This window comes from Pleurodeles waltl, chromosome 4_1 (genome assembly GCF_031143425.1).
Source record: "Pleurodeles waltl isolate 20211129_DDA chromosome 4_1, aPleWal1.hap1.20221129, whole genome shotgun sequence".
NCBI classification, from domain to species: domain Eukaryota; kingdom Metazoa; phylum Chordata; class Amphibia; order Caudata; family Salamandridae; genus Pleurodeles; species Pleurodeles waltl.
Window position 1 is genome coordinate 152,671,703 of NC_090442.1, and position 16,153 is coordinate 152,687,855.

Consider the following 16,153-nt stretch of genomic DNA (forward strand, 5'->3'; position numbering starts at 1 on the left):
TGGAAATTGTTAGCATCATTTTCTTTCACAGTAAGGAGCCTATCCCTACCTTTTCCACTAAATGATAGCCATAGGATAGCAGCCCACTGCCTTTGAGGGACATCCTGTACAACACAGGCCCTCTCAAGTGCAGCAAACCACTTGTTAATGTCATCCCCCTCCTTGTAAGGGGGAACTATCTTGTGCAGATTCCTGGAATCATGCTCTTTTGCAGGATGACTATGGGGAATACTGCTGCTGCCACCATGGGTTTCTAAACCCAACTTCTGTCTTTCCTTCTCTAATTCAAAAGACTGTCTATCCAAATCCAGCTGTTGCTTTTTAAGCTTCAGTCTGGTTTGTTCCACCCTCAACTTATTGAGTTCCCTCTCTAACATTCTGTCATCAGGGTTGGTGGGAGGGACATTTCTAGAAACAGAGCTATGATGGGAATGAACAGAAGGAGACCTGTCCCTTACAGGAGCCACCCTAACAGCTTGGTTTACAGAAACATTACTACCAGTATGGTGAGAATATATGCTTTTGCTATGATGTGAGACAACACTATTTCTATGGTGTGGCTCATCATCATTACCATCTATGCTAGACTGTCTAGTAATGGGCAGGCTAGGAAGTTTCTTTCCTGAATCTTTTCCTGGGGGAGTCCCTGAATCAGATTGAGAACTATTAGGTACTTTTTCAACAGATGGGGCACCTATGGCCTTATCCTGTTCTCTAAGCATGTTAAGTAACAGTTCCAAGGAAGGATTCTTCCCTACACTCAAACCTCTCTCTATACAGAGACTCCTTGCTCTTTTCCAGCTAAGGTTGTCATATGCAAGTTTGGACAGATCAACACTTTGGCCTGTGCCAGACATTTTTTAGAGAGAGTTAAAGTGATAGAAAAAGAGAAAAAAGTTTTCAGAACTTTTTGGAAAGACAGAAAAAAACTTTTTAAACTTTTAAGAACTTTTTGAAAGTTTAGGAGTACTTTTCAGCACTTAGAAAAGAGTGAAAAGAGGAAATGCAAAACTTTTTGGCTATGTGTATATACACTGACCTTGTTTTGTATATTTTTCTCTTATGAAAAGTACAATGACAAGAGTGGTAAGTAGTCTCAAGCACTTATCCCACCACTGCACAACCAATGTAGGAGGCTGGACTGGCTTGTAGTGAGTACCAAGGGGTACTTGCACCTTGCACCAGGCCCAGTTATCCCTTATTAGTGTATAGGGTGTCTAGCAGCTTAGGCTGATAGATAATGGTAGCTTAGCAGAGCAGCTTAGGCTGAACTAGGAGACGTGTGAAGCTACTACAGTACCACCTAGTGTCATATGCACAATATCATAAGAAAACACAATACACAGTTATACTAAAAATAAAGGTACTTTATTTTTATGACAATATGCCAAAGTATCTTAGAGTGTACCCTCAGTGAGAGGATAGGAAATATACACAAGATATATATACACAATAGCAAAAATATGCAGTATTGTCTTAGAAAACAGTGCAAACAATGTATAGTTACAATAGGATGCAATGGGGAAACATAGGGATAGGGGCAACACAAACCATATACTCCAAAAGTGGAATGCGAACCACGAATGGACCCCAAACCTATGTGACCTTGTAGAGGGTCGCTGGGACTATTAGAAAATAGTGAGAGTTAGAAAAATAACCCTCCCCAAGACCCTGAAAAGTGAGTGCAAAGTGCACTAAAGTTCCCCTAAGGACAAAATAGTCGTGTTAGAGGAATAATGCAGGAAAGACACAAACCAGCAATGCAACAACTGTGGATTTCCAATCTAGGATACCTGTGGAACAAGGGGACCAAGTCCAAAAGTCACAAGCAAGTCGGAGATGGGCAGATGCCCAGGAAATGCCAGCTGCGGGTGCAAAGAAGCTTCGACTGGACAGAAGAAGCTGAGGTTTCTGCAGGAACGAAAAGGGCTAGAGACTTCCCCTTTGGTGGACGGATCCCTCTCGCCGTGGAGAGTCGTGCAGAAGTGTTTTCCCGCCGAAAGGATGCCAACAAGCCTTGCTAGGCGCAAATCGTGCGTTTGGCGTTTTTGGACGCTGCTGGGGCCCAGGAGGGACCAGGAGGTCGCAAATTGGACCTGAAGAGAGAGGGGACGTCGAGCAAGACAAAGAGCCCTCACTGAAGCAGGTAGCACCCGGAGAAGTGCCAGAAAGAGGCACTACAAAGATGCGTGAAACTGTGCTCGCCGAAGTTGCACAAAGGAGTCCCACGTCGCCGGAGACCAACTTAGAAAGTCGTGCAATGCAGGTTAGAGTGCCGTGGACCCAGGCTTGGCTGTGCACAAAGGATTTCCGCCTGAAGTGCACAGGGGCCGGAGTAGCTGCAAAGTCGCGGTTCCCAGCAATGCAGCCCAGCGAGGTGAGGCAAGGACTTACCTCCACCAAACTTGGACTGAAGAGTCACTGGACTGTGGGGGCCACTTGGACAGAGTCGCTGGATTCGAGGGACCTCGCTCGTCGTGCTGAGAGGAGACCCAAGGGACCGGTAATGCAGCTTTTTGGTGCCTGCGGTTGCAGGGGGAAGATTCCGTCGACCCACGAGAGATTTCTTCGGAGCTTCTGGTGCAGAGAGGAGGCAGGCTACCCCCACAGCATGCACAAGCAGGAAAACAGTTGAGAAGGCGGCAGGATCAGCGTTACAGAGTTGCAGTAGTCGTCTTTGCTACTATGTTGCAGGTTTGCAGGCTTCCAGCGCGGTCAGCGGTCGTTTCCTTATCAGAAGGTGAAGAGAGAGAGATGCAGAGGAACTCGGATGAGCTCTTGCATTCGTTATCTAACGTTTCCCCAGAGACAGAGACCCTAAATAGCCAGAAAGGAGGGTTTGGCTACCTAGGAGAGAGGAGAGGCTACTAACACCTGAAGGAGCCTATCACAAGGAGTCTCTGACGTCACCTGGTGGCACTGGCCACTCAGAGCAGTCCAGTGTGCCAGCAGCACCTCTGTTTCCAAGATGGCAGAGGTCTGGAGCACACTGGAGGAGCTCTGGACACCTCCCAGGGGAGGTGCAGGTCAGGGGAGTGGTCACTCCCCTTTCCTTTGTCCAGTTTCGCGCCAGAGCAGGGGCTAAGGGGTCCCTGAACCGGTGTAGACTGGCTTATGCAGAATTGGGCACATCTGTGCCCAAGAAAGCATTTCCAGAGGCTGGGGGAGGCTACTCCTCCCCTGCCTTCACACCATTTTCCAAAGGGAGAGGGTGTCACACCCTCTCTCAGAGGAAGTTCTTTGTTCTGCCATCCTGGGCCAGGCCTGGCTGGACCCCAGGAGGGCAGATGCCTGTCTGAGGGGTTGGCAGCAGCAGCAGCTGCAGTGAAACCCCAGGAAGGGCAGTTTGGCAGTACCAGGGTCTGTGCTACAGACCACTGGGATCATGGAATTGTACCAACAATGCCAGGATGGCATAGAGGGGGCAATTCCATGATCATAGACATGTTACATGGCCATATTCGGAGTTACCATGGTGAAGCTACATATAGGTAGTGACCTATATGTAGTGCACGCGTGTAATGGTGTCCCCGCACTCACAAAGTTCAGGGAATTGGCTCTGAACAATGTGGGGGCACCTTGGCTAGTGCCAGGGTGCCCTCACACTAAGTAACTTTGCACCTAACCTTTACCAGGTAAAGGTTAGACATATAGGTGACTTATAAGTTACTTAAGTGCAGTGTAAAATGGCTGTGAAATAACGTGGACGTTATTTCACTCAGGCTGCAGTGGCAGGCCTGTGTAAGAATTGTCAGAGCTCCCTATGGGTGGCAAAAGAAATGCTGCAGCCCATAGGGATCTCCTGGAACCCCAATACCCTGGGTACCTCAGTACCATATACTAGGGAATTATAAGGGTGTTCCAGTAAGCCAATGTAAATTGGTAAAAATGGTCACTAGCCTGTCAGTGACAATTTGGAAAGAAATGAGAGAGCATAACCACTGAGGTTCTGATTAGCAGAGCCTCAGTGAGACAGTTAGTCACTACACAGCTAACACATTCAGGCACACTTATGAGCACTGGGGCCCTGGGTTACCAGGGTCCCAGTGACACATACAACTAAAACAACATATATACAGTGAAAAATGGGGGTAACATGCCAGGCAAGATGGTACTTTCCTACATTGACACCCTCCAAATCAAGATGGAGGATTCTGCCAGGAGGGGTTCACCTCAATCCTGGGCACCCTAAGGATTGTCCCAGCGGGGTGGACCCTCCTCTTGGCGTTAACACATTTTCAGTGGATCTGCCGCCAAAAGCTGGGCCTGGTCCAGGGGACGGGCATCTCCACTAGCTGGAGTTCCCTGGGGTAGTGCAAGAAAAGGAAGGAGTCTCAAAGGCTCCCCGTCAAGTGTTGCTGTTCCTGCAGGGGGGAGGTGTGAAGCACCTCCACCTAGAGCAGGCTTTGTCCCTGACCCCAGAGAGCACAAAGGCTCTCACCCATGGGGTCAGAAACTTGTCTGTTAGTGGCAGGCTGCCACAGACCGGTCAGCCTCACGTTAGAAGGTTGGGTGAAATACAAGGGTCATCTCTAAGATGCCCTTGGTGTGCATTTTTAAATAAATCCAACACTGGCATCAGTGTGGGTTTATTGTGCTGAGAAGTTTGATACCAAACTTCACAGTCTTCAGTGAAGCCATTGTGGAGCTGTTGAGTTCGTAATGACAAACTCCCAGCCCATGTACTCAGCATGGCCACACTGCACTTACAATATCTAAGAATGGACTTAGACAATGTACGGGCATATTGCTCATGCAGCTGTGCTCTCACCTGTGGTATAGTGCACCCTGCCTTAGGGCTGTAAGGCCTGCTGGAGGGGTGACTTACCTATGCCACAGGCAGTGGTTTGTGGGCATGGCATCCAGGTAGGGATGCCAATTCGACTTTACATTCTTCTCCCCACCAGCACACACATTTTGCAATGGCAGTGTGCATGTGTTTGACGATGGGTCCCTTAGGGTGGTGTAATATATGCTACAGGCCATAAGGACTCTCTCTGGCCACAGGGCCCCTGGTAGCACTGGTACCTTCTACAAGGGAATTATCTGTGTGCCAGAAGTGTGCCAATTGTGGAAACAATGGTATAGCTTTAGGAAACGAACACAGGTGCTAGGGCCTGGTTATCAGGATCCCATCACACACTCAGTCACATTAGCATCAAATATCAGGCAAAAAGGGGATGAGGGGTACTTCAACAAGGGGCCTGTTTCCTACAGTCGTAATCTAGCTCCAGGAAACCTTCCTGATTACTCCTCCAGACAAAGCCCAAACATATGGAGACATTTGTAAAAAGAATATTTTTGTCAACCAGCCTTGCCTTAAGATAAGTCAACACCAGCTGCCTCTTAGGATATTATACATATACACTTTTGGGGCATAGTTGCTGAGATCTTACTGGCAGTCCCAGAAGACTTAACAGGCTTCCTTGGCCCAACAAACGATTCAGGAGGGACAGGATGTTTCCAAGTTTGGCATCTGGTCAGGCTTAAACACTACTGATTGTTTGGGACAAGGACATGGCACAAGTGTGGTGCTTCAACGCCAATCATGGATGATGTCAAGAGGTTTTTCTGGGGATGTCCAGCCATCCTTAATGGACGTGCCTTTTGATGGCTCCCATCTGTTTGGTGAAAAAGGGGACTTGCCCTGGACCATTTGAAGAAAAGCAGAGTCATTGCTTGTTCCTTGACCTTTGTGGCACCACTTTGGCTATTCCCCAACAGTTTCACCCTTTTCAGGGATACGCTAGAGGCTTGCGTATCGGCTGCACCAGATTCCATCGCCTATAGAACAGGCTTTCTAGCCTTTTTGAGGACAGACAACACTCAGGGTATCAGGGATAGCATACGTCTCAATCCCCACCCTCTGGCAACAGCCTCAAACCCTTTTTTATGTGCCCTTACTGGCAGATAACAGCCCTCTATGAGGCAGGGTCCACACTTTCCTGCAGGGGTGGCAAACCATCACAAATTGTTCTTTCCACTCATCTCAATGAGGCTATGCCCTGGCATTGTTTTTCAACCCACTGCACATTCCACTTACATCAGAACATCAAGATGACCAACTGGCGTTTTTGCATCAGGAGGTGTAGGTGAAAGGACCCATAGCGGGTGTACCGGCCTTGAAAGTAGGAGCTGAATGTTATTCCCGCTACTTGTTTGTGTCTAAGAAGGATGGAAACCTTGGTCCTATTTTGGATCTTTGTCCTCTTAAGGCTGTGTTACAAAAGGAGAAATTCAAAATGCTCATGCTGGTCCAGGTTATGTCTGCTCTGGAATGGATGTTGCTGTTGGACCTGCTGGATACTTATTTTCATTTACTTGTCCTAAAGGCTCTATCAGCTGTTCATGGTAGGCCAGGAGCATTTTCAGTTTGCCCTGCTCTTCACCATTCTTCCTTGAGTGTTCACAAAAGTGATAACAGTGGTTGCAGGACAACTTCAGAGGTCGTGTATACCAGCATTCCACTACCTTGATGAGTGGCTGTTGAAGGCAGGCTCGCCAAAGTCAGTCGTGGTCCACCTCCACATATCAACGTACCTCTCTACATCTTTGGAGTCCACAGTCAATGTGCTGAAGCCAAACATGACGTGGGATTCTCAGAGGTCAAAGACAAGCAAATCAGTGCAGAGAGAGACCATCTCAAAATGTATTAGGACTCCATTGACTGGACTCCAAGAAAGTCTTAAGCTTTTACATCATTTGCACTAAAGATCATTGTATGGATGGTTAGCTTTTTGTGGGGTTCTCTGGGACTAACAATAGAAAGGTGGTGCATAAAAGAACTCTGTCAAAGTGGATAGTCCTCTTCATTTAAGACCTGCTACTCATTGGCTAAGAAGCAGCCTCCAGAACGTTGGAAGGCTCATTCACCCTAGCCAAGGCTGCTACCACTGCATCGCCATGCAGAGTGTCTGTCTTTTGATGTCCTTCGACTTGCTGCTACGTGGGCATCAGTGCACATATTCAATGTTGTCTTGACAGTCAGGTCCATCGGGAATGGTATTTCGATTTGAGACGTTTTACAGACCCACCACTTTGAGAGGAACTGCATTGGTATCTGTCCACAAGGTGAGGAATCTGCAGGTAAAAGTATCTATCAGAAAAAAAAAGTTATTTTCCTTTGGTAATGCTCTTATCAGGTGAATATTCTATCTAACTGCAAATTGCTCGCAACCCTCCCATGTCCCTGTTCTGTAGAATTGTCACCTTTTCAATCTATAAAGGTCCCAATTTAGGAATCTGCACACAAGTCCTTCCAATTTGCAGTGGGCTCTGCGTCTCAGTGTGCGGACAAGCCAGAAAAGAAAGTGATGTAAGGGCTGATAATTGTATGTAGTATCTTTTATTTTTCCATTATAATGTACACAGTGCTTTCTTATCCTTTGTTATTAAATTTGCTTTAAGGCGTAACATGTTCTTTAGCTTTCAGCTCACACATCCATTTCTTAGTGTTTCACCATGCATGGATGGAACCATTTTGAAATGGTTGAAGCAAATCATAACAGCAAACATAAATGAACCAACTGTTTTATCTTAAGGGAGCAGCTAATGGTAGGATTCTGAATACTCCTTGGGTGTGTGCGGTGTTGTTAAGGGTTAAAGGTGCAATGACTAATGCAAAGCTGCTATGGAACCAAATGCTGCACTCCCACATTAAACTGGGGAAAAAGGAGGGCTTATAATAATGTGTTTTTCGGTCTCGTATAGCAACTTGTACCCTCCCACTACTAACGCTTGGGGAACTATTTTTTTCTTTTTTCTTTCAGAACTCCATGAAAGTGAATTTGATTTCTTGCTCTCTTCCTTGTGTGCTGCTCCCCCAGTGTCTTTCCGCCCCTGTGCTCCCTCGTTTCGTGACTCCTGTCAATTCTTTCCCCAAACCTCGTCTTTTTTTATTTGTATATTTATTCCTAGCCCATCCTGTTACTACCCTCCCACGTGCTGTTGTTCATCACGTCACCTCTATTACATGTCACCCCTGACATCAAGATTTTACTGTATAATTTTTGGAGGGCTTGGCAGCTGCTGTTTCCTTCTTGGTCACTTCAGTTGTGAAAAGTGCATTTTAAACGAATTAAAAAGATTTTTTTCTCATTACCGGTCAACGTGGCCTATCAACCATCTTTGAACACTAAATAAAAATAAAACAAAATGGTGGCCAGCTCATGCCAGATGCGTATGCGTGGTGACATCATACTAGGGGTCATGACGCATACGTGGTTAAAAATCATTGCACTATTTTTTCTTTCTTTCTTGTTTTTTTCGATAATGCTGCACGGCATGTGCAAAAACATTTGCAAAGCCAGTAGGTTGCATAATTGAGACATATTGGTTATGCCAATGCTTTTTCACAACATGGTGGTAAACCCAAGGTGACTTTGTTCCTCACAGGATTCTATTTAGGTTTAGGCCACACACCTGGAGAGAAAATAAGAGGGACCCTTCTATGAAAAACGTAAGGTGGGGCAGCACACATAGGCTGAAAGTAATACAGTGGTTGTGTTACAATAGCAGAAGAATCCAAGATCCAAAAGTGTGTTCCAGAATATACGTCTTCAGAAATTGTGTCGTTTATTCTAAGGACAGTTCTTTATATGTTTAAGGTTGTAAGATCATCATAAAAGAGTTGAATTGTTCCCAATCGGAAGCAGGCTTCAATAGGCCGATTGTTGTCGGTTACCATCTGATTTGAATCAGGACTTTATGCCTCACTCTGTTTGATTTAATTCCCTCCAGCCAACAAATCATCCTGTTTCATCTGCTCCCGGGTTGGCGGTAATCGGCACTTAAAGGATGTCACCACTCCAGTCCCGAAAGCGGTATCCAACAAGACGCTCATCTTCGAGTCCCGATTCGAAAGTGGCAACCTACAGAAGGTGGTCCAGGTGTAAGTTTCCTTCTCTGTCTGTGCCTGATGCCTGCAAGTTAACTCATTCATTAACATACACATGTGTTCAGCAGTTCGGTGTGTCTGTCCTCTATAGCTAGCTGAACTAAGGAGATCACGTAGCTTCCAGCACTTCACCCACCACCAACCTTGTGACTTCTACTTCTTGCTTTATGTACGTTTGACAAACCTGGTCAAAAAGCAAGCATTGGCAAAACCAATGGGTCTGACTTTTGGTTAGGGGAAGAGTTTGGCAATAGATAGGTAAGTATGAGTATGCTCTCTTCTGCTGTCTTATAATAATAATTTCCTACAAAAACAACATCTTGGGCTACAATAATATGAAAGTTGTCAATAATGCACTTTCCTGAACTGGCTACATTAGGAGCGCTAAATTGTGTCCTCAAAGAAGAATAGTATGAAAAGAAATCAGAAGGTGAAGAAGTGGTGACCTTAATAGTCATACACGGCAAAATATTGCATAGTGATACTGTTGGTAAAGGGCCAACATTTTTATTACATATTTAAGAAAGACTGTGTTTGTGCTAGTCTTTACTTTGTGATTTATAAAAAGCTATAAATCCAACATGTTGTTTTCATGACAGCAAAGTAAACCAATTGAATGGGCAGGACAATTAGCGATTAGAAGAAGTTTTTCTAATAGGCAACGTCAACCAAACACTGAGCACTACTTAAACATCCCAGCATTCACAAGGTCAATAGGTCTACTGGCTTCGTCAAAGTTTCTTTAGCCATAGTGCACAGCAGCAAAACCGCTGTGCAACATGGTTGAAAGTAAAGAAAATAAAAGAACTATGACACAGTCAACCCTGGCTGTGCCAATGCTTTTTAACAACATGGTGGTTAAGCGTCAAGCATTTTTTTGTTTTAAAACTTTCAGCCATGTTGTACAGCAGTTGCTATGCAAAATGGCTACCCAGCAAAGTACTTTTGAGGAAAGAGCGCTGTCTGAGCAAAAAGTCTCAGAAAGGAGAGAGCTGAGCCAACAAAACCAAATCCGGAGAAGTGTGATTTGTCACTGCAAACAGCCATCGCAGAGAAGCGATTGATGTCAGCACCAAACTCCGAGTGAAGGCAGACGGCCAGCCAGCCTCTGATGAGAAGGTAGCTGCCCAGGTGAACACTCCCTGCGAATAGATAGATGTCCCCTGAAGCAGCCTTTGCAAAGATGAGATAGATCATCCAGGAGCAGAGTGCTCGAAAAGCGGCTTGAGGAAGATACAGAGGAGGGGGAAGGGAGCACCAGACAGGGGGTAGTCACACTGAGAAGGGGTGGGTGGGAGGTGAAAGAAGCACCATGTACAAGGGAGAGTGGGAAGGTTAAAGAAGAAATATTACCTCTACCATAACACGAACAACAGATGGGCACTAATTAAGTTGAATCAATCTGTGCTTGTTGCATACTCCACAGAAAGTAACAGAAGTAACTTTTGGCCTGCGCTGGCCAATTAGGAGGGAGCAAAGAAGAGTGACCAGGAAGCCAATCAATGATACACAATGGGCGGGCTCCAAGCCCTTTATTGTGAACAATATCCCTCACATGCGAGAGGATAGGCAGTGCATGCTCTGTTGCAGGCTCAACCTAAAAAGCCATAAAACAACATTCAAAAATTTGCTGTGTCAACAAGGTAAAGACTTCCAGAGGACACAATGGCTTCAGTCGATTTGAAGCCTCATCACCAGAAACTAATGGGGTCACAAACTGGACAGTGTAACCATCCCTTGTGTATTATAGGATCCTCACAGATAGAATATTCCCGGCCATGTGCGGGTACCCTGGAACACCCTGAAGACACCCCCCTCGCCGCCGAACACATGCACTTTCAGATCCACACCGACCCCAGGACCACCCTCAGAGGAACTCTCATCTACAGACCCCCTGGACCACGTGCCCTCTTCAGCGAATCCATCGCTGACTTCATCTCCCCGCACGCCCTTGCCTCGCCGGACTACATCCTCCTCGGTGACCTCAACTTCCACCTGGAGCAGAACAACGACCCCAACACCACCACCCTGCTCAACAACCTCGCCAACCTCGGTCTCAAGCAACTGGTGAACACCACCACCCACATCCCCGGACACACGCTCGACCCCATCTTCTCCGCCAGCAACCACGTATCCTTCAGCCACTCCTCCGTAATACACTGGACCGACCACAGATGTGTCCACTTCACCTTCAGACGCAAGACTCTCCACCTCCGCACTCAACCCATCCCACGCAGACATTGGAACAAAATCCCAACGGAACAGCTTCTCTCCACTCTCAGCGACAACCAACCCCCCTTCTCCACCGACCCCAACGACGCAGCCCTCAACCTCACTCATTGGATCACCAACTGTGCGGACAACCTCGCACCCCTCAGACGCCTCCCAAGACAGACCAGCACCAGGAAACCTCAATGGTTCACAGACACCCTCAAGGAATCCAAAAAAACCTGCTGTAACCTCGAGAAAGCCTGGTGCAAGAACCACACCGCAGAAAACATGTCTGCCCTCAAAAACGCCACCCGCGAACACCATCAGCTGATCCGCGCCACCAAAAGAACTTCCTTCACAAACAGACTGGACAAGAACACTCACAACAGCAAAGAACTCTTCAACATGGTCAAAGAGCTCTCCAATACTAACGCCAACTCCAACTCCATCACGCCATCACAAGACCTCTGCAACTCCCTCGCTACCTTTTTCCATCATAAGATCACCGACCTACACGACAGCTTCGGACACCAGACCCAGCCAACCACCACAGAACCTATCACCTCTTTCCTCTCCAACCGCTCCCAAAGAGTCTACCTCCCTCCTTTCCGCTCAGACCCCACTGAGATCATCTGCGGCGTCCCACAAGGCTCCTCGCTCAGCCCGACTATCTTCAATGTCTACATGAGCCCCCTCGCCGACATCGTACGCAAACACAACATCATCATCACCTCCTACGCCGACGACACTCAGCTGATACTTTCCCTCACCAAGGACCCCACTGGCGCCAAGACCAACCTGCAAGATGGAATGAAAGACGTCGCAGAATGGATGAAACTCAGCCGTCTGAAACTGAACTCAGAAAAAACGGAAGTCCTCATCCTCGGAAACACCCCGTCCGCCTGGGACGACTCTTGGTGGCCCACGGCCCTAGGCACCGCACCAACCCCCTCAGACCACGCACGCAACCTCGGATTCATCCTGGACCTGCTTCTCACCATGACCAAACAAGTCAACGCCGTATCATCTTCCTGCTTCCTCACTCTCCACATGCTCCGAAAGATCTTCCGCTGGATCCCCGCCGACACCAGAAAAACTGTGACCCACGCCCTCGTCACAAGCCGCCTGGACTACAGAAACACCCTATACGCAGGAACCACCGCTAAACTCCAGAAACGTCTGCAGCGAATACAAAACGCCTCCGCCCGCCTCGTCCTCGACATACCCCGGAACAGCCACATCTCCGCCCACCTGAGACACCTGCACTGGCTTCCCGTCAACAAAAGGATCACCTTCCGGCTCCTCACCCACGTACACAAAGCCCTCCACAACAAGGGACCCGAATACCTCAACCGTCGCCTCAGTTTCTACACGCCCACCCGTCAACTTCGCTCCGCCAACCTCGCACTCGCCGCCGTCCCTCGCATCCGCTGCACCACAGCAGGTGGGAAATCCTTCTCCTACCTGGCAGCCAAGACATGGAACTCCCTCCCCGCCAACCTCAGGACCACCCAGGACCACCCTGCATTCCGGAGGCAGCTCAAAACCTGGCTCTTCGAGCAGCAGTAACCCCCTCCCCCTAGCGCCTTGAGACCCTCACGGGTGAGTAGCGCGCTTTATAAATGTTTTTGATTTGATTTGATTTGATTCATTTGAATATAACAGTCAGTCTGTAGTTGGAGGTAGGCACCTCAATGTCCGTAGTCTGGTGATAACTCTGTAATTAGTAGGGCAGTCTATCTTTTACTTGTATAGAAACCAACCTTTCTTATAGCAGTAAGACCACATTGCAGTCTCTAACTGAAGGGAATGTGCTACACTATCCATGATAACCTGCAGCTCACTAAGAGAAAGTAAAAAACGAACGAAAATGCTTGAGGTAACATTGACAACCAGGGAGGCAAAAGCTTCATTGAGTATTCTTACAATGCGAAACTAGGATTAGAGGTAACATTTACTTCTGCATTTAAGATCCTTGTTGATTGTCATCAAACATTGAATAGAATAGCAAGCATTTCCTTAATTAAAAGTTGTCACAAAAAAATTAAAACTACAAGCAGTAACCAGTCACTTTAATTAGCAAAAGATATATAATCTCACACCATTGTTAGCCAAATAAATTCCTTGATGCTGCCTGACCTATTAAAGTGCCAGCTCTTGAATTCTCATCTAAGCAATAGTGCTTGGAATATGTGTGTAGGGATCTCCAGGTGGCTGCCATACAAAGCGGTCAGTCAAAGGTACCAGGTACATGATGTTGCCAGATGGCTTTGAAGAATTTTAACCATTCTTTCCTAGTATGCATATGCAATAAAAAAAATCTGTTACAAATTAACAACCGGAAAAGTCAAATATTAACCTTTGGTGTGTCCAGGCTTAAGGTCTCGTGCTCCATTTTGGGAGGCTTGAAGCAGTGACTGAATACTAATACCTTGGCACAGCGTTTGAACAAAGGTTATCAAGGAAACCTTTTTGCATGTACAAAACTGCAGATGTTTAAAATGTAGCAAATATGTTTTTCCCCTGAGAATTGGCTAAAATTTTAGAGAAACATGTAGCCATTTAATCGGAGCATATATGGCAAAGATGACCCCGGTTTCAGTTCACTATTTGCCTGTGGGGTTTTCAACATTTGTAGAATGATCACCAACGCAGAGGCCTTGGCATGGCACAGGTTAGGATTGCATTTGGGTACTCAAAGAGGAGCATTATGCCTAGAACTAAAATGATTTCCCCTTACAAACACATTGATCGGTCCATTCTTTTATGTCATGGTAAGTGATGGAGACATTAGGAAAATTGGAATAATCTAGAATTAATGTACATATATGGGAAATATACTGTATTGTGAGCATTGGGTAGACATCTTGGAATAGACGGTATCCTTCAAGGACAGTACAGTAACCAGACCATTGTAAAAAAGCATGTAATTCCCAACCTGGTCACATATAGCTGTTTTTTATTATCTGTGTTCTAAACTGGCATATTAGTTGTATTGTTCTCTTCTTAGTGATGCACACTGTCACTACATATAACAATTCTTAGCTTGCAGTACATTTAATACTGCTAATGCAAATGAGATTTAATACATTTTGAACACTAGAAGTTAAGGGGAGATGGATAAAGTTACCAAGAGTTAAGAGACTTGGGGCCAGATGTAGCAAAGGGTTTTTCCCATCCTGTGTCAATGGGAAAATGTGTTCTTACATATGGCCCTTAGTAACTCATTGTTAGAGGTCCTGGGAATGGGCTGATATTTTCCCACTCCTTGAGTTAACCATAAAAGCGGTAAATCAAGCAAAGTACAGCCCATTAGGTGTTGGAATCTGATGATCCACAAAGAAAGGAGGATTTGAACAAAAGACTGGTGTGTTTTCTTTTACCAGGCCACCATCTTCCATTCTTTACCTAGAGTATCTGGCGTCTGAGAGCTTGCTTTGACCAGCAGCTGCGATAGAGCGGTAAAGCACCGCAAACAGGTACGGTGAGCCATCTTTGTGCGAAACGAAATCTGTTGATTTCTACACCAATCTAAAGTGGCCGAGTCAATGGACTGGATTTTCACCACCCCCGGAATTATCTGAGGTACCATTACTCAAATGGTGGGGGAAATCAGCCCATTACAAGGGGAGGAAATTGCAGGTAATTACAAGTGGAATCTGGAAGATCATTGGAACGCCAGGTCAGATTCTCTAATTCTGCTCCATACCTGCATCCAAAAATTTCGGACGCTTTCAGCAGCTGGAATCTAGAGGAAGGAAATAAACCAATCTGCTGTGTTGCCATGGACCTCGTAATTCTGGTGCACCTGTTAGCTGCTTTCAACAACCCCTTCTGAATTAAACAGCCTGTCGTAATGAGGGCCTATATCGTTCATGTGGTCTACACTTGTTCATACTTTGTGCTCCTTTGACTGGGTGTAAAGTTTACATAGCAAATATTTCACACATTGCCTTCCTGAGTTTATGAATTATAATTTGAATGAATGGATTCTCTTTTTTTATGACTCCTGAGCATCAACCTGTTTGCAGGTCTGTTGTCCTATTCTTTGCTTATTTTGAGAATGCGCGTTTGAGCAATTTTCGTATTAGATGGTTTTAGGCATATTTTTGTTTTGCAAAAGTTTAAATGAAACTTAAATAAACAATTACGGCTACTATTCCTGATGTATTTTTCTGCCTCTATGTGTTTTTTTGGATCAGTGATGTCAATGTTTCGTGCTCATAATTACATATACTTTGTCGTTATGTTCACTCTCAGTCCATTACATTACTAAGGTATTAGGTTATGTACAAGAATGTCCAGGTGTAGCTGATCAAGACTCTTGCACCTAAAATGTTTCCCAGGAAAAATATGTTGAGTAGCAACATCTCCTTATGTTCCTGCTTTGCAAAGCACACTGATCAAACCACAGGCTTGCCACCCCACAAACACTGCTTCATTTCAATGATGATATAGTGCATACTGAAAGCATGTGGTACCCTGGCATCGGATTGCCGCGTGGGGCCGGCTGTTAGCAGGGGTTGCTAATGCAATAGAAGACCTCTGTCCCATAGGAGAGCCTCAGTGTCTATTGACAAGCTGTATGACCTTTTGCTAATACTGAAATAATATTTCAAATTCTAATTTCCTCATTCTACTATAACTATTAGAGGTACAACCATGAAGCCAGGATCGTAAAGATGAAGATTAACATTTTAAAAATGTTACCACTTTCTACCACTGCTGATATTTAAAAGTGCACACCAAAAAAATCCGGTACCCATAGGGCCAACATTTATATCAGTTAGAAAATCAACAGTGAATCCATAAATTATCAATGGATAATACATTTAATTCAAACAGAACCTCTTAGCACCTGCATGTATATATATTTGAGAATTATTCGATTTTTTTATTAACTCCGATTCAGGCAACACAACATCGCATTACTATACAAAATGGTGAGGAATCTGTGGTTAGAAGTCTTTCACAGAAGAACAAGTTACATACATTCAGAAACAGTAGAAACTCTGTCTAACCGGCTCTACTTCTGGGAGTGCGGAC

General features: G+C 45.7%; 1 protein-coding gene across 2 annotated transcripts in view; it reads left to right on the plus strand.

Moving 5' to 3' along the window:
* The window catches only part of AGBL3 (AGBL carboxypeptidase 3), a 480,467-nt gene that overhangs the window by 168,998 nt on the left and 295,316 nt on the right, over positions 1–16,153 (plus strand). For both annotated transcript variants that reach the window (XM_069227938.1, XM_069227936.1), the window contains exon 6: positions 8,740–8,890. In XM_069227938.1, the coding sequence (XP_069084039.1) occupies positions 8,740–8,890 (151 nt within the window). The remainder of the gene's footprint in view (positions 1–8,739; positions 8,891–16,153) is intronic.